The sequence below is a fragment of the Pseudorca crassidens genome, chromosome 8, assembly GCF_039906515.1.
Source record: "Pseudorca crassidens isolate mPseCra1 chromosome 8, mPseCra1.hap1, whole genome shotgun sequence".
NCBI lineage: Eukaryota > Metazoa > Chordata > Mammalia > Artiodactyla > Delphinidae > Pseudorca > Pseudorca crassidens.
This window is the reverse complement of record NC_090303.1, coordinates 65,607,392-65,628,961: the sequence shown is the minus strand read 5'-3', so window position 1 is coordinate 65,628,961 and position 21,570 is coordinate 65,607,392. Positions and strand designations below refer to the sequence as shown.

At 42.0% G+C, this 21,570-nt stretch overlaps 1 protein-coding gene across 3 annotated transcripts in view; it reads left to right on the top strand.

The window, feature by feature from the left end:
- The first annotated feature begins 18,340 nt into the window (after positions 1-18,340).
- HERPUD2 (HERPUD family member 2) overlaps positions 18,341-21,570 on the top strand; it is a 42,165-nt gene continuing 38,935 nt past the window's right edge. For 2 of the 3 annotated variants that reach the window (XM_067746704.1, XM_067746701.1), the window contains exon 1: positions 18,965-19,099. Coding sequence is in view for 1 of the 3 variants with exons in the window: in XM_067746703.1 (XP_067602804.1) it covers positions 18,953-19,099 (147 nt within the window). In the remaining 2 variants the exon portion in view is untranslated. Of the gene's footprint in view, positions 18,484-18,687; positions 19,100-21,570 lie in introns of those variants that run through there. The other variant, XM_067746703.1, reaches the window with a different exon arrangement.

Below are 21,570 nucleotides of genomic sequence, written 5' to 3'. Positions count from 1 at the left end.
GCTATACAAATTAGACTAGAATTTCTTATGAAGTTAAAAATGTTTTAAATAAAAGAAAATCATAGCTGATAAAAAAATCCTATGAAATAATAAGAAAAATGGTTTCTATTGATAATAAGTCAAAATGAGACCCCCTATCCAAAACGGAGGTTTCTAAATGAATTTTGAAACAAAAAACCAAAAATACAAAAAAAACCCTGGAGAAGCAATACATAAATGGTGGGGAGCAAAGAAGACCATCTCTCACATGAATCTGAGAAAAAGTATTAATTTATGCTGAGCTTTCTTTTCCTTCTTTAAGCTTATTTTCTTTCATAGGTTTCTTGGCATCCTCACAAACACAGGTTGTTATAAGGAGAGTGCCTCAAATATTTCCCTTCCTGAAGTGTTACTCTATAAGCTGCAATTTGGGGTGAGAGTGAATAAGAGTGAATAAAAATGGTTGTGTTAACAAAGAATAACTTTCATAGACACAAAATAAAAAGCTGCAAGTGTATAATTATAGGAGATTCTAGTCATATGTGCAATAAAATATAATAGATTAAAATACTGAGTTTGGCAGAGGAGTTAGCAGGAAAATGCATGTGGTATAGCTAATCATTAAATGTCAGAGGAAAGTATATAAGAGATAAGAATTAGGTACAATGCTGAAATTCCTGTATTTTTTTTCCTCTGCTTTTCTGTGTAGTTAACGAGCAAGTTTATAGTTAATCAGGGATGTTGCTTTTGGCTACCTGAGATTCCTAGCAGATGTCTGAAGAGGGATGTCCCCCCATCACTTCTGAACTTCGTCCCTGTGACGCTTTTGCTGACCTCATGGTATTCCTCAATTTGGCCCAGATTTCTGTCCTGTAGTTTTCCCAGACACTCTACTGTCTGCTATTGCATACATGAAAGAGGACATAGATGGTTACCCCAAATCCTACAGGTACGGAAGTTAGAAGTGGTGTTAAACACAGACAAATAGGAAATGCCATAAAATTCAGAGGCTTTCGTATCAACAGCTCTATCAATTATTAACTGACTCACCTTGGGCAAATTACTTATCTCATTTACCTTCTCTGTAAAATGAGTATTATCATTTAGTCAATAATATTCATTGTTATTAAGAAAAAGGGATTGTCCTGGGCAACAGTGATAAAAAATTTGTTTAAGGTATGATATCTAGCCTCAGGGAGCTCACAGACTTATCAAGAGATAATTATCACATGGTAAATGAAATAGATTTCACATAGAAGTACAGACAAAACATCTAAGGATGGGGCAGGGAAAGTTTGCAAGTGAGGGCTCAGGGTTTATCTTGAAGGGATTCAAAGAGATCACTACATAAACACACCTAGCACACTCCACATCTGTAATAAGTACTCGATTAATGTTAAATTGCTTTGTCTTCATTCTGGAATGATCTTAGTTATGAATTCTTGCAACAGAGCTGAGCATTTTGCACTGGGCAACATCAAAGTTGTGAAACATAAATTCCTTCAGGGAGATAAAATCCTGCATTCTTTAAGAATGAGTGTTACAAAGACTATACTCAAGAAGCTGTCCTATTACTCTCTAAAGCCTGGAATTTAACAAATTTTCTTAGTCAAAGCTAGTTTGCTGTTTCAAAGATTCAGCCTAGTTTACAAACCCTAGGGAGTCACAACACAAAGAAAGAAACTAAGAAGACAAGATTTTACTCAAGAACTTTGGCCTTTTCTATTGACCAGTTATGAAACTACTTAATTGTTATGCATGTTTTTGGCAATATTTTTCGAGATAAGATAGAAAGTACAAAACCTTTGAAATGTGAAATACTTTGAATGAATGAAGTGGGTTTCTAGTGCACGGTATTTGAAGCACTTGACTTAGTTGTCATTCCCTTTCCTTAACCCATGTCAGTTAAATCAATCAATTATCCTGCTGATCCCAGATCTGGCCTCAGAATCTTAACACAACTAATTAGGAAGCCACCACCAACATAAAGAAATTGCTGCAGTTACTGGAAGCGAAATGGGAGGGATGGTGGAGAGTGTAATAAAAAAGGATGAGGCTTGTCCTTAAGAATGGCACAGTGAAAAATAGGCCTTAAGAAGGGGGAGGTAGACATGCATGCCTGGTAGTGTGAGGTCCATCTTATCTCCTGTGGCATAGCTAGACCTCTCTGAACTTACAGTGTCGGCTGGGCTTGTGGAAAGGCAGTGGATTGGTTTTAATGAGCATATAATCTGGGGGAAATGTGAGAAAAAGTTGGAAAAAGCTGAGGAAAGGAAGAGTCAAGTCAAATTACTGTTTGCCTTTTGCAAATTGCCCCCAGTCCACTTCGATACAGCAGATCCCTCACTTTCCTCTTCTGCTTTTGGCTGAGACATAAACTGGCTGGGTTGCAGAAGGGCCTGGGATACTGCCCTTACTCTATTTTGTCTTACAGTCATTTGTGGGCTTGTCTTATTTTCTCCTAAGTTGGAAACCCCTTGAAGGCAAGTATATCTTACTGTTCTTTGTGTCCTCTGTTATAGTGAGTAGCACAAATATTATTATTGTAAATGGTGAACATTAAGTATTGTTGCAGTTGAGCTAAGAACTGACATTCCTCTGCATATAATGGTCTCTGATCCAAAGGATATATTGCATCCTATGAAACAGATTCTCATCCTTTCAGGGTGCTGTCTTCCAAATGGCACTATAACTAGGGAGTTTATCTCAGTGGCAGCATCCCCTTCAGTCATGCCTGGTCTACAAATGAGAGCAACACAGAGCTTTACAAGGATGTGGGAGCTCCCCTCACTCATGTATTTCTCAATGCCTTAGTGAAGTGAGTGTCTTCTGGGCCTTCTCATGGAACGTTGAAGGGGACAGGTGGGTGTGCAGGTAACACACAATACATTTAACATACCTATTTCCCTAGGCCCTTGGATTCCTTTATCTACATGATGTAGATAGCTCTGGTATCTCAGCTATATTAAATGTAGGCCATGGTTGAGTCCAAGTTTCAGTCGACCAATCAATCGTGAGAGCTACCTTCAGCTTCCTGAACTAACACATCAAGCCTGGAATCTACTAAGTGCACTATATCCATTAATTTGGCTCAATCTAGTGCTGTATTTCACCCTCCGAGGTCTAACACTCTTAGAATATACTTCCTATTTCTGCTGATATAGATTAGTAAAGTCTTGCAATTATCTTGGTGTGTAAGCTATTTCTTCCTGGGTCACTGTGTGTACCTGTCGCCGTGGAGAATGCTGAGATTTAACCCTAGTTTTAGGTCTAGGGGCAGTAGTGGGTGGTTATAGTGTGTCTTGTGGAGAATAAATATTCCCTTTTAAGGCATCTTCCCTGGTGAGGTTCTCACAGAGTTTTTAAGCAAAGGAAGGCTAGTCTCCAGGGGGCAAACTTCTTTCTTTAACAGAGGTAGCTTGGAGTGACTTGTAGTTTCAAGATGATTAGCTTCATCTGTGTTCAAGCAGCTGTCCCCATTCCAATTTTCAGGATCCCATTCTTTCTCATTCAATGCTTTAACTTTTATGTAAAAAATGAAAAAAAATTTAGCCATTTTATTTTAGAAATAATGATGATGATAATAATGTTTAAAAATGCAGGCTGCATCCTACTTTGGGTTTCCGTTTTTCTTTCTTGGCACACTTTTTCTTTTTGCCTAGTACACTTTGTTTTTTTCTGTAACCCTGGTCTTTCTTCTCTGCCCATTCTTTTCTGTTTTTTCCTTTTAAAAATGTTTAAAGGTTACACTCCATTTTTTAAAGGTTACACTCCATTTACAGTTATTACAAAACATTAGTTACATTCCCCATGTTGTATAATACATCCTTGTAGCCAATCTTATGCCCAACAGTTTGTACCTCTCACTCCCCCACCTGTATACCACTCGCCCCCGCCACTGATAACCGCTAGTTTGTTGTGTGAAAAATTTGATGGAACTGCGAATACAACTATTGCTACAATTCAGCAATCCATATAATAAAATTTTGTGCTTGATTTTTGACAATATCACCCCTGTGTCTGAAAGAACTAAAAGATTCTTTTATAGTTATCATGGAAGCTTTCTGGTCTTAGACTGTGGCTTGAGCTGAGAGTTGAAAGAAACGAGCTTGTGATTTCCTTTCTATAAGTGCTAAAGGACACTCAGAAGACTCTATGCCATACTATTGTCCTTAGAGACATCTTAACTGCCATAATGGTCAAGTGCAGCATGGAGCTGGGCAATCTCTTGCTTCAGCTGACATGTCATCACGATCAACCACAGATGACAGTTTGCTTACTTTAATGCCCTCATCTCACTTCTCAATGGGGAGGAACCCAGCCAAAGGGCATGACCAAGGCAATCCTCAAATTCTTTGTGTGTTTCTCTCCTGGGATCACTACTGATACCAATTCTGTATCAGTTAGGGTCCAATCAAGAGACAGAAATCAAACAATATTTTGAACATGGAAGGTTAAATATAAAGAATTACCATTTATAACAAGGAATTGGAGTGATAAGGAGATGGATAGCAAAGAACTAAGAAAATGCTAAAGAATATAGGAAAATCAGATATAGTGATCATCTACTGCCCTAAGGGCTCAGATAGACCCTCCTTGAAGAAGTCCAGTGACTGTGGCTCATTTGATGTCAGAGAAGTTTGCTGAGGGAGAAAAGCTGGCTAAGGGGTGTGAGGGGAAGCTATTCACGAACAGTGTTGTACTGGTGGTACTCCATGTGAAGCCATTTGATGGGGTTCCAGGGAAAGATGCTCATGGGTGTTGCCTGCAAAGTTGCCTGTTCACGGGAGGTGCTACACACTGCTGGCCACTGGGCACTGCTGGAACTGAGAGCTGCAGAAGCCACATGTGCTGTAAGAGCCTGCCTAAGGGAGCACACTACATTACACAGGTAGAGAATTCTATTCTTCCTCTAGTGTCCCTCCAGTGCTCTTTACTGACAAAGCTTAATATCATGAAAGCTGGAAAGGAGAAGAATTGATATTTACAGGATTTATTTCTATTATCACAAAGCAGGCAATGAACAGTGTTTTGGGGCCCTTGAGGCAGTAACTTGGTAAATGGCTCAAAAACCCATTTCCTTTAACTGGAAAAACCTTACAATGAGGACTAAATTTTGTTGCTGCTCTGAAAGGCATTACAAATGGCCCCTTCAAGAAGCTGATAAAGGGCTTCCCTGGTAGCGCAGTGGTTAAGAACCCGCCTGCCAATGCAGGGGACACGGGTTCAAGCCCTGGTCCAGAAAGATCCCACATGTCATGGAGCAACTAAGCCCGTGCACCACAACTACTGAGCCTGCGCTCTAGAGCCCACGAGCCACAACTACTGAAGCCCGTGCACCTAGAGCCCATGCTCCGCAACAAGAGAAGCCACTGCAATGAGAAGCCCATGCACCACAACGAAGAGTAGCCCCGGCTCGCTGCAACTAGAGAAAGCCCACGCACAGCAACGAAGACCCAACGCAGCCAAAAATAAATAAATAAATAAATAGCTGATAAAAACCATGGACTCTCCCTCCAGATAAATGCACAGTCCTATAGATAATTCAGGGTATGTCTCTGGACCCAGATTAAGAACCCCTGAGTTAGGCCCATGACTACTCTCCATGTTCAATTTAGTGATTATTCTTACCTTTATTTGAATGCAGTGTAGCAAATTTAATATTCCCAAACTCAGCTAAACTATATTTACTTTTAGCAAAAAAGATAAACATTTATAAACATTTGAGAAATATAGCCAATAGAGTTAGATAGTTCTAATTTTGGGGGGAGGAACTTGGTGAAACAGCTCTGGGAAGAGAGGCTAAATGCCAGAGGAAGGGCATGCAGTTGTGAACCAACTGCAAGGTTACTATTGGGATTTGGACTTGGATAGCTGCATACAGAAGGAACAGGGTATCCATTATGACCTGCTATGCTTTGGTAAGGTACATTATGGTAACTGGCCTCCAGTATGACAGGAGGTCCTTACCTCCTAGTATTCATGCTCATACTACTCTCCTCCTACAATGACTCAGGGCTGGCCTATGTGACCAAATAGCGCACCATGTAGGTGACAATGTAAGATTTCAGAAACTAAGTCATGAAAGGCATTGCTGCTTCAGCCTTGGTCTCTAGGATTCCCTCATTCTGGGGGAATCCAGCTGTCTGGTTGTAAGGACATTCAAAAGCAGTCCTGTGGAGGGACCCACATGGGGAGGAACAGAGACTTCACACCAACAACCAGCCCAACTTGCCAGCCTTAGGAGTAAGCCATCTTGGAAGTAGATCCTCCAGTTCCAATCAAGCCTTCCGATAACCAAATGCCAGCTGAAATCCTGACTGCAATTGCAAGAGAGACTCAAAACCAGAACCAACAGCAAAGACTCCCAAAATTCTGACCCAGTTTTAGGGGCAATTTGTTTTGCAGAAATAAATAACTAATACATATATTTAGGTCAAAATTCTTTAGAGGATGAAAAATATAAGGGATTTCCCCTTCCCCCCCTTCCTCTGGTCACCTAAAGGAGGTCAATGAGATGCTATTTGCTACAATTTTCTCCAAGTGTTATGATAAATAAGTCAGTGGATTAACTCATCAGAGAAATTAGACTTCTGTCTTACCCAAATGGTCGCTCTAAGAACTGACTAGATACATAGTTTCTGAAAAGCAGGAAATCCAACTGCTAAACTACCTTATGAAGATTTATATTAATACAGAAATAGAAATATAGACGTGTCCTTATGAAGACTATTCTAGGGAAATCATGTGTCGAAATGCTCATTATGGTCACCATAATTGAGGAGGGCTATGCAAAGTAGTGTGTTCAAAGGTGAGTCACTGTTTTGAGTGATCTGGAAACTATTCTTAAGAATGGTTGAAGAATCTGGGGATGTTTAGTTTGGATAAGATGTAGACAGCATTTAACCATTTGAAGGGCAGACGTGGAATAAAAGTAAACATATTTTGAATTAATCAAGAGGAGAAAAGTGGCCTAATGACAAATTATAGCAATGCAGATTTTAATTCACTTATAATAACCATGGCTGTTTAACAATAGGTCACGCTGTAGTGAAAACTATGGTGCTCCCTTTCCCTGGAAGAGTTTAAGCCAAAGTTGGCTGATTGCCTTTCAGAGATGTCCTAAGAGTGATTCTGGCAGTACTTGGAAAGCTGATCTAGATGACCTCTAAGATGTTGTTCCTGAAAGCCTTTTCCTCCTGAATGTGTCTTGTTATGAATGAATATCTTTAAGTTCAGTGTAGTGGAAAGAGTGTGTATTACAGAGGAATCAGAATTCTATTTGGAAGTTACTAGCTGTGTGACTTGGGGCAAGACATTTAGCCTTTCTGAGCTTCACTGACCTCACTACCTCTCAGGGCTGTTCTGAAAATTCATTAAATGACACATCACTTAAATCACCCACTTGGCATTCAATGCATGTGTGGTTTTCTTCATTCTATTTTCTACAATATGGTTTATAATCAAACATCTGGGACCAATTAAGATTTTGAAAGTGCAGTGTTGAAATGAGCTAATTTTCCTAGGCTTGAAATGTAGGATTTCACTTGTTTTTAAACAATAAATTTGATTGAGATTTGATTAGATGCTTTGTGGCACAGCATCTTAAAAAAAAAAGACAAGTTTGGTGTAAATAGAAATAGAAGGAATCAATCAGAAGCCAGATGGCTATCATCATCTTTGAAATTTGCAACTGCAAGATCATCACTTGACTAAAGTCTTTCTTCCCAAGAGAGTTATCATAAAAACAAAAACAAAAAACCCAAAACACTGAAAACTATATTATTCAACATCATAAAGTATTTTACCTTCCTGGAAGGTATTCCAAATTTTAGTAAGAAAAGCTCAGTAATAAGCACTTTATTTTCTTTAAAATTTTAAAAGAAACTGGAATCTCACAGAAGGAGTCAATATAAGCTTTTCTAGCTGTCCTCCTTCCCAATTAAAAGAATTAGAAGTAAATATCCCACAAATACTGGAAATCAGTTTTATTATTTACAAATAATTTTCTTTACGTATTTTACTTTGTCAACAAAGAAAGTTACTCCATTGGCAGAAATCACCCTGAATTACTGAACTAGCTACTAAAATTATGTGTATTGAACAGTTAATATTGTTAAAGTAGATTTGGCCTTAACAATCACAAATCCTTTATTATCTATTAGCATCCTCCCCTTAAGCATTCTCATTAGAGGCTGTCTTTAAGTAGCAAATGGTAACTGAGATGTGTAGTTGTTCTTTCACATTTCCCCTTCTTATGTGCAACATGGACAAAGAACAACAAACAGCTCACAGCAGCCTCTAAGTAACTATGCTATCTTGCATCCCCTCCATGCTGTTTTTCCTACTCCAAATTCCAAGTTAAACACTATCAATAGTCTAGGGACTACCCTTTCATACATTTTTCTATAAACACATACACGTAATTTAACAAAAATGGGATCATATTTACATACTGTTTTTATTGTGGGCAAGTTCCACAGCATCAAAAGCATTTTTAGGTTGTTAATTCAGGTGGCTGTAAAGCAAAAAAAAAAAAAAATCATTTCTATCAGATACTCTATCATCTTTATACTCATATATTTCAAATTCTTGAATGTTCATTACATTTTAAAATGATTTTGTCCATGTTAGTGAACCTCTGATGAACTCTACTTTAAGTAGTGTCTATCCAGTGAAATGCACATTCTGTCAATATTAATTAATATATATCTCATTAATAATGTACATTTCAGAGTGCCAAGGGGGATGACCACATTACTCTAAGGGGCTCCCGGAAGTGTGAGTCACAGGCATAAGTGACAGGAGCCGCAGGCTTGGGTGGTGGTGCTTGTGGCAGTTGCGGTTGGGGAGACTTCCTCCTGCCTTAAACAGGAATTGGACATGAAAGAATTCTTAGAGCAGACAGCTTGGGACTTATATGGTGGCACACTTATGCTATAAAGGATTCAGCCTCTTTCAATTGTTCTGTTCTGCCATCCTTGTAATACAGGCCTTTGTTCTCCTGTTTGTTGCTTCAGGACTGAGCTGTGGCTGCCCCACTGCCAGCATCACATTCCTCCAGTAAGAAAGACAGGTGTAGAGGGCAAGGATGAGCTCTGGTCTGCAGAACATGTTCATCTGAAAGCTCCCCTGGAAGCCCCAGTAGCAACTTCACCTTTCATCTTATGGGCTACAGGTGTGTCGAATGGCTGCTGCTAGATGTAAGGGAGCTAGAAAAAGTACTTGTAGCTAGAATTAAGTTAAGGTTCTATTAAGATGACTAGATACTAGGTAGAAAAAGGGTCTGCTACAGGAAATCCAAGTCATAGTAAACTGTTCTCATTCCATGACAAGAAATAAAGGAAACTTCACTCTTATTTTAGAAGAGCATTGAGAGGGTATGGCTAAGATATGGTAGGTGTCCTATCACAAAGAAAGAGGTGAAGGAGGAGAGGGTGTAAGGGATCCTGGGGCACTAGCTGTTGAGAGGAAGAATTTCCTCTTGGTCTCTAACTTTCACTAACTCCTCTGCAGCTGAGAGGGGAAGAGACCAGGTCTCCAAAGCCCCCTACATTATCTGCTTGTATTCACCTATAAGTGGAAGCCTGGACCTGTGCAAATGCACATCTCAACTTACTGCACTGACTCCTAAACCTGTGCAGAAAATGGAGAGTAAGTCGGCTTTGGGCAATAGCCTGAAACTTCGCGTTCCCACGTGTAAACCATAAACCAGAAAATAACACTGCCAACCGTCTTCATCTCCCACTGTGCTGAACACACAGTAGGTGCTCAGTAAACAAACACTTGCCAACTTTTGAGAAAACGGAGAGGAAATACATGGAAATTAATATTTAGTTGAGAGACTGATATACGCCAGAACTGTACCAGATGGCTTACCTACATAGCTCATTTAATCAACAGCACACAGTCAGGTGGCCATTACCGTCCCCATTTACAGAAGTAAACTGAGGCTCAGGAAGGTTAGCCAGGGTCACACGGAAAGTAGAGGTAGACTGAAAGCCTTCTCCTTATGCAATGTAGCCCCAGTCCCTCCTTCCCCAAAGCTCCAGGTACCGTGCTTTGCAGACAGTCGACACAAGAAATTATGGTCAGAAGTCTGATTGAGCATCAGCAAGGACACTAACTTTTGAAGAGACAGCTCTAAGGATGAGGAACACTTCCCAAGTCTTCCGGGTGTGGTCAAAACAGAATGTGCTAGCTCTCGGGGAAGATGGCGGAAGAGTAAGACGCGGAGATCACCTTCCTCCCCACAGATACACCAGAAATACATCTACACGTGGAACAACTCCTACAGAACACCTACTGAAGGCTGGCAGAAGACCTCAGACCTCCCAAAAGGCAAGAAACTCCCCACGTACCTGGGTAGGGCAAAAGAAAAAACAGAGACAAAAGAATAGGGACGGCACCTGCACCAGTGGGAGGGAGCTGTGAAGGAGGAAAAGTTTCCACACTCTAGGAAGCCCCTTCGCGGGCGGAGACTGCGGGAGGCGGAGGGGGGAGCTTCGAGGCTGCGGAGGAGAGCACAGCAACGGGTGCGGAGGGCAAAGCGGGGAGATTCCCGCACAGAGGATCGGTGCCGACCGGCACTCACCAGCCCGAGAGGCTTGTCTGCTCACCCGCCGGGGCGGGCGGGGCTGCGAGCTGAGGTCGGAGCGCAGGGAGAGGACTGGGGTTGGCGGCTTGAACATAGCCTGAAGGGGTTAGTGCACCACAGCTAGCCGGGAGGGAGTCCGGGGAAAAGCCTGCACCTGCAGAAGAGGCAGGAGACTTTTCCTTCCCTCTCTGTTTCCTGGGGCGTGAGGAGAGGGGTTTAAGAACGCTGCTTAAAGGAACTCCAGAGACGGGCGCGAGCCGCGGCTAAAAGCGCGAACCCCAGAGACGGGCGCGAGCCGCGGCTGAAAGCACGGACCCCAGAGACGGGCGCGAGCCGCGGCTGAAAGCGCGGAATCCAGAGACGGGCGCGAGCCGCGGCTGAAAGCGCGGAATCCAGAGATGGGCGCGAGCCGCGGCTGAAAGCGTGGAATCCAGAGACGGGCGCGAGCCGCGGCTGAAAGCGCGGAATCCAGAGACGGGCGCAAGCCGCGGCTAAAAGCGCGGACCCCAGAGGCGGGCGGGAGACGTTAAGGCTGCTGCTGCCGCCACCGAGGGGCCTGTGTGCGAGCACAGGTCACTCTCCACACCCCTCTTCCGCGGAGCCTGTGCAGCCCGCCACTGCCGGGTTCCCGGGATCCAGGGGCAACTTCCCCGGGAGAGCGCACAGCGCGCCTCAGGCTGGTGCAAAGTCACGCCGGCCTTTGCCACCGCAGGCCCGCCCCGCACTCTGTGCCCCTCCGTCCCCGCCGGCCTGAGTGCGCCAGAGCCCCCAATCAGCGGCTCTTTTAACCCCATCCTGTCTGAGCAAAAAACAGACGCCCTCCAGCGATCTACACGCAGTGGCAGGGCCAGATCCAAAGCTTAGCCCTGGGAGCTGTGAGAACAAAGAAGAGAAAGGGAAATCTCTCCCAGCAGCCTCAGAAGCAGCGGATTAAAGCTCCACAATCAACTTGATGTACCCTGCATCTGTGGAATATCTGAATAGACAACCAATCATCCCAAATTAAGGAAGTGGACTTTAGGAGCAAGATCTATGATTTTTTTCCCCTTTCCTCTTTTTGTGAATGTGTATGTGTATGCTTCTGTGTGAGATCTTGTCTGTATAGTCTTGCTTCCACCATTTGTCCTAGGGTTCTATCCGTCCATGTTTTTTTTTAAATTTTTTTCTTAATAATTAATTTTAATAACCTTATTATACTTTACCTTCGTTCTTTCTTTCTTTCCGTCCTTCCTTCCCTCCTTTAGACAACGAATCATCCCAAATTGAGGAGGTGGTCTCTGACAGCAAGATTTAGGATTTTTCCCCCTTTACCTGTTTTTGTGAGGGTGTATGTGTATGCTTCTGTGTAAGATTTTGTCGGTATAGCTTTGCTTCCAACATTTGTCCTAAGGTTCTTTCCATCCCTTTTTTTTTTTTCTAAATAAGAAGTTTTTAATTCAATAACTTTATTATACTTTATTTTATTTTTACTGTATCTTCTTTCTTTCTGTCTTTTTTCCTTCTTTCCCTCCTTCCTTCCTTCCTCCCTCCCTCCCTCCTTTCTTTCCTTCTTGCCTTCTTTCCTTCTTTGTTTCTTTCTTTCTTTCTTCCTTCCTTCCTACCCTCCTTTCCTTCTTTCTTTCCTCATACTTCTACTAATTCCCTCTACTTTTTCTCCCTTTTATCCTGAGCCTGTGGATGAAAAGCTTTTGGTGCTCCAGCCAGGAGGCAGGGCTCTGCCTCTGAGGTAGGACAGCCAACTTCAGGACACTGATCAACAAGAGACCTCCCAGCTCCACATAATATCAAACGGCGAAAATCTCCCAGAGACCTCCATCTTAACACCAGCACCCAGCTTCACTCAACGACCAGCAAGCCACAGTGCTGGAAAACCTATGCCAAACAACTAGCAAAACAAGAACACAACCCCACCCATTAGCAGAGAGGCTGCCTAAAATCATAATAAGGCCACAGACACCCCCAAACACACCACCAGACGTGAACCTGCCCACTAGAGAGACAAGATCCAGCCTCATCCACCACAATACAGGCACTAGCCCCCTCCACCAGGAAGCCTACACAACCCACTGAACCAACCTTAGCCACTGGAGACAGACATCAAAAACAGGAGGAACTACAAACCTGCAGCCTGCAAAAAGGAGACCCCAAACACAGTAAGATAAGCAAAATGAGAAGACAGAAAAACACACAGCAGGTAAAGGAGCAAGATAAAAATGCACCAGACCTAATAAATGAAGAGGAAATAGGCAGTCTACCTGAAAGAGAATTCAGAATAATGATAGTAAGGTTGATCCGAAATCTTGGAGATAGAATGGACAATAGATTGGACAAAATGCAAGAATCAGTTAACAAGGACCTAGAAGAACTAAAGATGAAACAAGCAACGATGAACAACACAATAAATGAAATTAAAAGTACTCTAGATGGGATCAATAGCAGAATAACTGAGGCAGAAGAACGGATAAGTGACCTGGAAGATAAAATAGTGGAAATAACTACTGCAGAGCAGAATAAAGAAAAAAGAATGAAAAGAACTGAGGACAGTCTCAGAGACCTCTGGGACAACATTAAACGCACCAACATTCGAATTATAGGGGTTCCAGAAGAAGAAGAGAAAAAGAAAGGGACTGAGAAAATATTTGAAGAGATTATAGTTGAAAACTTCCCTAATATGGGAAAGGAAATAGTTAATCAAGTCCAGGAAGCACAGAGAGTCCCATACAAGATAAATCCAAGGAGAAATACGCCAAGACACATATTAATCAAACTGTCAAAAATTAAATACAAAGAAAGCATATTAAAAGCAGCAAGGGAAAAACAACAAATAACACATAAGGGAATCCCCATAAGGTTAACAGCTGATCTCTCAGCAGAAACCCTACAAGCCAGAAGGGAGTGGCAGGACATACTGAAAGTGATGAAGGAGAAAAACATGCAGCCAAGACTACTCTACCCAGCAAGGATCTCATTCAGATTTGATGGAGAAATTAAAACCTTTACAGACAAGCAAAAGCTGAGAGAGTTCAGCACCACCAAACCAGCTTTACAACAAATGCTAAAGGATCTTCTCTAGGCAAGAAACACAAGAGAAGGAAAAGACCTACAATAACGAACCCAAAACAATTTAGAAAATGGGAATAGGAACATACATATCGATAATTACCTTAAATGTAAATGGACTAAATGCTCCCACCAAAAGACACAGATTAGCTGAAGGGATACAAAAACAAGACCCTTATATATGCTGTCTACAAGAGACCCACTTCAGACCTAGAGACACATACAGACTGAAAGTAAGGGGATGGAAAAAGATATTCCATGCAAATGGAAGCCAAAAGAAAGCTGGAGTAGCAATTCTCATATCAGACAAAATAGACTTTAAAATAAGGACTATTAAAAGAGACAAACAAGGACACTACATAATGATCAAGGGATCGATCCAAGAAGAAGATATAACAATTGTAAATATTTATGCACCCAACATAGGAGCACCTCAATACATAAGGCAAATACTAACAGCCATAAAAGGGGAAATCGACAGTAACACATTCATAGTAGGGGACTTAAACACCCCACTTTCACCCATGGACAGATCATCCAAAATGAAAATAAATAAGGAAACACAAGCTTTAAATCATACATTAAACAAGATGGACTTAATTGATATTTATAGGACACTCCATCCAAAAACAACAGACTACACATTTTTCTCAAGTGCTCATGGAACATTCTCCAGGATAGATCATATCTTAGGTCACAAATCAAGCCTTGGTAAATTTAAGAAAATTGAAATTGTATCAAGTATCTTTTCTGACCACAACGCCATGAGACTAGATATCAATTACAGGAAAAGATCTGTAAAAAATACAAACACATGGAGGCTAAACAATACACTACTTAATAATGAAGAGATCACTGAAGAAATCAAAGAGGAAATCAAAAAATACCTAGAAACAAATGACAGTGGAGACACAACGACCCAAAACCTGTGGGATGCAGCAAAAGCAGTTCTAAGGGGGAAGTTTATAGCAATACAAGCCCACCTTAAGAAGCAGGAAACATCTCGAATAAACAACCTAACCTTGCACCTCAAGCAATTAGAGAAAGAAGAACAAAAAAACCCCAAAGCTAGCAGAAGGAAAGAAATCATAAAAATCAGATCAGAAATAAATGAAAAAGAAATGAAGGAAACAATAGCAAAGATCAATAAAACTAAAAGCTGGTTCTTTGAGAAGATAAACAAAATAGATAAACCACTAGCCAGACTCATCAAGAAAAAAAGGGAGAAGACTCAAATCAATAGAATTAGAAATGCAAAAGGAGAGGTAACAACTGACACTGCAGAGATAAAAGAGATCATGAGAGATTACTACAAGCAACTCTATGCCAATAAAATGGACAATCTGGAAGAAATGGACAAATTCTTAGAAATGCACAACCTGCCAAGACTGAATCAGGAAGAAATAGAAAATATGAACAGACCAATCACAAGCACTGAAATTGAAACTGTGATTAAAAATCTTCCAACAAAGAAAAGCCCAGGACCAGATGGCTTCACAGGCGAATTCTATCAAACATTTAGAGAAGAGCTAACACCTATCCTTCTCAAACTCTTCCAAAATATAGCAGAGGGAGGACCACTCCCTAACTCCTTCTACGAGGCCACCATCACCTTGATACCAAAACCAGACAAGGATGTCACAAAGAAAGAAAACTACAGGCCAATATCACTGATGAACATAGATGCAAAAATCCTCAACAAAATACTAGCAAACAGAATCCAACAGCACATTAAAAGGATCATACACCATGATCAAGTGGGGTTTATTCCAGGAATGCAAGGATTCTTCAATATACGCAAATCTATCAACGTGATAAACCATATTAACAAATTGAAGGAGAAAAACCATATGATCATCTCAATAGATGCAGAGAAAGCTTTTGACAAAATTCAACACCCATTTATGATAAAAACCCTGCAGAAAGTAGGCATAGAGGGAACTTTCCTCAACATAATAAAGGCCATATATGACAAGCCCACAGCAAACATCATCCTCAATGGTGAAAAACTGAAAGCATTTCCACTAAGATCAGGAACAAGACAAGGTTGCCCACTCTCACCACTCTTATTCAACATTGTTTTGGAAGTTTTAGCCACAGCAATCAGAGAAGAAAAGGAAATAAAAGGAATCCAAATCGGAAAAGAAGAAGTAAAGCTGTCACTGTTTGCAGATGACATGATCCTATACATAGAGAACCCTAAAGATGCTACCAGAAAACTACTAGAGCTAATCAATGAATTTGGTAAGGTGGCAGGATACAAAATTAATGCACAGAAATCTCTGGCATTCCTATATACTAATGATGAAAAATCTGAAAGTGAAATCAAGAAAACACTCCCATTTACCACTGCAACAAAAAGAATAAAATATCTAGGAATAAACCTACCTAAGGAGACAAAAGACCTGTATGCAGAAAATTATAAGACACTGATGAAAGAAATTAAAGATGATATAAATAGATGGAGAGATATACCATGTTCTTGGATTGGAAGAATCAACATTGTGAAAATGACTCTACTACCCAAAGCAATCTATAGATTCAATGCCATCCCTATCAAACTACCACTGGCATTTTTCACAGAACTAGAACAAAAAATTTCACAATTTGTATGGAAACACAAAAGACCCCGAATAGCCAAAGCAATCTTGAGAACGAAAGAAGGAACTGGAGGAATCAGGCTCCCTGACTTCAGACTATACTACAAAGCTACAGTCATCAAGACGGTATGGTACTGGCACAAAAACAGAAAGATAGATCAATGGAACAGGATAGAAAGCCCAGAGATAAACCCATGCACATATGGACACCTTATCTTTGATAAAGGTGGCAGTAATGTACAATGGAGAAAGGACAGCCTCTTCAATAAGTGGTGCTGGGAAAACTGGACAGCTACATGTAAAAGTATGAGATTAGATCACTCCCTAACACCATGCACAAAAATAAGCTCAAAATGGATTAAAGACCTAAATGTAAGGTCAGAAACTATCAAACTCTTAGAGGAAAACATAGGCAGAACACTCTATGACATAAATCAAAGCAAGATCCTTTCTGACCCACCTCCTAGAGTAATGGAAATAAAAACAAAAATAAACAAATGGGACCTAATGAAACTTCAAAGCTTTTGCACAGCAAAGGAAACCATAAACAAGACCAAAAGACAACCCTCAGAATGGGAGAAAATATTTGCAAATGAAGCAACCGACAAAGGATTAATCTCCAAAATTTACAAGCAGCTCATGCAGCTCAATAACAAGAAAACAAACAACCCAATCCAAAACTGGGCAGAAGACCTAAATAGACATTTCTCCAAAGAAGATATACAGACTGCCAACAAACACATGAAAGAATGCTCAACATCATTAATCATTAGAGAAATGCAAATCAAAACTACAATGAGATATCATCTCACACCAGTCAGAATGGCCATCATCAAAAAATCTAGAAACAATAAATGCTGGAGAGGGTGTGGAGAAAAGGGAACACTCTTGCACTGCTGGTGGGAATGTGAATTGGTTCAGCCACTATGGAGAACAGTATGGAGGTTCCTTAAAAAACTACAAATAGAACTACCATATGACCCAGCAATCCCACTACTGGGCATATACCCTGAGAAAACCAAAATTCAAAAAGAGACATGTACCAAAATGTTCATTGCAGCTCTATTTACAATAGCCCGGAGATGGAAACAACCTAAGTGCCCGTCATCGGATGAATGGATAAAGAAGATGTGGCACATATATACAATGGAATATTACTCAGCCATAAAAAGAAACGAAATTGAGCTATTTGTAATGAGGTGGATAGACCTAGAGTCTGTCATACAGAGTGAAGTAAGTCAGAAAGAAAAAGACAAATACCGTATGCTAACACATATATATGGAATTTAAGAAAAATATGTCATGAAGAACCTAGGGGTAAAGCAGGAATAAAGACGCAGACCTCTTAGAGAACGGACTTGAGGTTATGGGGAGGGGGAAGGGTGAGCTGTGACAGGGCGAGAGAGAGTCATGGGCATATACACACTAACAAAGGCAGTAAGGTAGATAGCTAGTGGGAAGCAGCCGCATGGCACAGGGATATTGGCTCGGTGCTTTGTGACAGCCTGGAGGGGTGGGATGGGGAGGGTGGGAGGGAGGGAGACGCAACAGGGAAGACATATGGGAACATATGTTTATGTATGACTGATTCACTTTGTTATAAAGCAGAAACTAACACACCATTGTAAAGCAATTATACCCCAATAAAGATGTAAAAAAAAAAAAAAAAAAAAAAAAACAGAATGTGCTAACGCCAGCGAAGCGAGTGGAGGCCCGAATACCGCTGGGGAGGCAATGCGGAGCGAATGGCCTGGCCTGGCGGGCTCGACACGCCCGACTAACTTCGAGGCGACGCAGAACTCGGCACCGGCCGCCCTGGGCCGCCAGGGGCGGTCGGCGGCGGGACCTGGAGGGCAGCGCGCGGGGGCGAGCCGCCCCTGACGCACTTCCGCCCTGCGTTTTCCGGCTTAAAGGGGACCCGGACCTTCTTCACAACAACAACAAAACAGGCGCGCTCGCGGCCGGCGCCCCTATTCTAGTCCCCGCCCTCCTGCCACCTGTCGCCGTCTCGGCCGCGCCCCGCCTTGCGCTCCAGCTGCCCTGCCGGAGGGGTCAGGCGGAGAGCCCTTCGGCCAACTTCTCCCGCTGCCGCCGCGCCGCCTCGCGAGATCCAGGGCCGGGCCGTGGGCGCCGCCGAGCAGTAGGAAGGGAGCGGCCGCCGCGAAGGACGCTCGGCCGTACTGTGTGATCGGTGGCCGTGCCCGGGGGAGGAGGGCGGCGGTGGCGGGCGCCGCAGCCATCTCTCAGGTAGCACTGCCTGTCGCGGCTGGCCGCCCTGAGCGGCCCGTCCCTTTCTCCAGCCCGCGTGGCGGGGCCGTCGCGTCGGGGCCTTGTTGCGTTTCAGCTTAGGGGTCGCGGCGGGGCGGGGCGGGGCGGTGGCTCGGGCTGTCGCGCCCTCACCCCTCTCTACCTTCTCACCGCTTTCTCTCTCCCCTTGACTTCCCTCTGCAGTCCGGAGCCCGGCGGAGCCCGAACCTGGCGGGGAAAACTGCACCCCCGGCCGGGCCCCCAGACCCCGCCGCCGCCTCCGCCCCTGGCCATCATCCTTGGCACCGGCAATGGCCTTTGTATCGCCCGATGCACTTGTGACTGACTTGGACAAGGAATAAGAACCCATTCGCTTCCGTCCCCATCCCAGCCGCGCCGGCAGTAACCACCTCGGCTCATTTGGGCTTAACTGCTGCTCCTCTTGACTCTGTTCGACCTTGGAGGCACCATGGACCAAAATGGGATGGAGATTCCTGTGACCCTCATCATTAAAGCACCGAATCAGAAATACAGTGACCAGACTATTAGCTGCTTCTTGAACTGGACCGTGGGGAAACTAAAAACGCATCTGTCTAACGTGTACCCTAGCAAACCAGTAAGTGTCTAAAACCTGGGCGCAGGTGCTCTGGCCAGATTTTCGTGTCATATACTCCCTTACTCCCTGCTTATCCCCACCCCTCTTGAGTCAGATAGGTCTCTTTGACTGCAAAGTATTTTGACTGCGAAGTATTTTGCGTTCGGAGGTTATGCGACTCTCTTGAGTGTCTGAACCATCATTAATATCTTCCTGATGAGGTCCAGTTAATTAGTAAGTGTAATTAGTAAGTGAAATATCAAGGCACATGAGAATTGGCAGGCATACAATAGGACCGTTTTCCTTGGACTCAAAGTCATCAACCTAAAATGGGAATGACAGGTGCATCCTTTAAAAAAAAAGATAAACACTGCAATCCATACTCAAGCTTTTATTGCTTATTAGACTAAAATTCCTTTTTACTTTCAACATCTGGCCCAGAAATTTGCTCATTGCTGAAGAGCGAATTTTGAAATAAGTATGTGACCCCTATGAAAGTTATACTTTACACACTAGTATATATGTTTCAAGAAGCAAAGAGTTATACGTTTTAGATTCACTTTCTTCTGCCCCTTCCTCTCTCATTTTCCTCCTGTAGAGGACACAGAAATTTTCTTCATTTAGAGGAGAACAGTCCTTCCACACCCCCACCATTTGGTGCATCATTTTATTCCTTTCATAAAGCCATTTGTAAATTACTGCAGCAGTGTTTTTCATTCTGAATCACATCTGGATATTGCAAAGGTAATAAATAAAATAGACAGTATGGCTCTATCTGTCCCCAAAGTTAGATTTGAAAGTTATCAACACAGTTGATAACTAAATCTTGGAATAATTTAGAAAAGTATAATGTTGTGTAGTGTGTATGAAAGTTAGGCTTTCATGTTCTCCATTGTGTAAAAATTTCATTCCTGAATAAGTAGTTTTCAGTGATTACTAAACCTTTTTTTTTAATTAATGAAGAAGCTTGGATTTTTAGGGTGGGAAATATTTTTGGCATCTGGCAAATTTAAGCCAGCAGCAAGGATGTGTTGGAAGGCAACTGTGCTTTCTAGGTTTTACTTAACACTTGTTTTATGCAAATAAGTAAGGAAGGCATTTGATCTATATTAAGATGTTAATGAATTAGGACTGTTTCAGTGTTACAGTATTAAGTTTAGTTAGGCATTTAGGCTTCTAGAATAGCTATAGAAATAGGGTGGTTATTGCAAAAACAGGTGGTTTAGAAAAACAACTCTTAGTCGGCAGTAGCTATGTTTGTCAGTACTTTTTGATTACAAATATTTTTAGTAGGAGAAATAAAAACCCTGAAGTATTTAAGTACTTGGAACAAAATAGTTGGAACTCTCATTCAAATCTTTTCTTGAAAGGTAAGATTTACACAGGGGTAACAATTTCTCTTTAAAACTTTATGCTTTACAAAAGATTTCCTATTGCATATGACTCATTTTACACATTTTTAAAGTAGAAAATAGCTTTTCAGGATAGGCAGAATTGAAAGCTTTAGACTTCCATAGTAGTGTTCATAACATAGCCATTCCTAAGTACATTATTGAGCATATATCTAAGTACTTAGTTATATGTTCAAGTGTATACTTATGTGAGGATCTTTTACATTATATGATTAAACCAAAAGGGACTTGGTTCGCACTGTGATAGAACAAGAGTTATCACTTTTCTGAAACTTTTTCTTTTTTAAAAAGTAAGAGAGGAGTGTGAACCCTATTTGTCTTACCTGCTCCTGGGATAAGCCTGTTTTTGGCAGGAGTTCTGCCATCTTAGCACTTATCTCAGTGGAGTGCTATCAGTGCCCATGTGGATCAGTCAGCTGCTGGAGGACAGATCAGTTGCAAACTTCACTACACCCGGCCCTCCTAAGCTGCTTGCTTCTAGTACACACCGGAGGCACTTTTGGAAGGTATACCAAATAATTTGCAGCCTATTAATTACCTAACCTTGTGGCAAACCTTTTTTCCTCTTCCAGCAAGTTTTCTCCAAGTGAATTGTAATATCTGAAGTTTATTTCTAGGTTAATGAAGGTGGGGATGGTGTACATGTGTTTTTCTTTTCTTTCTTTTAAAAATAAATTTATTTATTTATTTATTTAATTTTTGGCTGCATTGGGTCTTCGTTGCTGTGTGAGGGCTTTCTCTAGTTGTGGCGAGCGGGGGCTACTGTTCGTTGCGGTGCGCAGGCTTCTCATTGCGGTGCCTTCTCTTGTTGCGGAGCACCGGCTCTAGGCGCACAGGCTTCAGTAGTTGTGGCTCGCGGGCTCTAGGGTGCGGGCTCAGTAGTTGTGTCGCACGGGCTTAGTTGCCCCGTGGCATGTGGGATCTTCCCAGGCTAGGGATCAAACCCATGTCCCCTGCATTGGCAGGCTGGTTCTTAACCACTGTGCCACCAGTGAAGCGCACATGTGTTTATTTTCATAGAACTTCACTGAAAACTTTGAAAGGTTATTCACACACTCACATTCTAGCTTTTTTTATCAC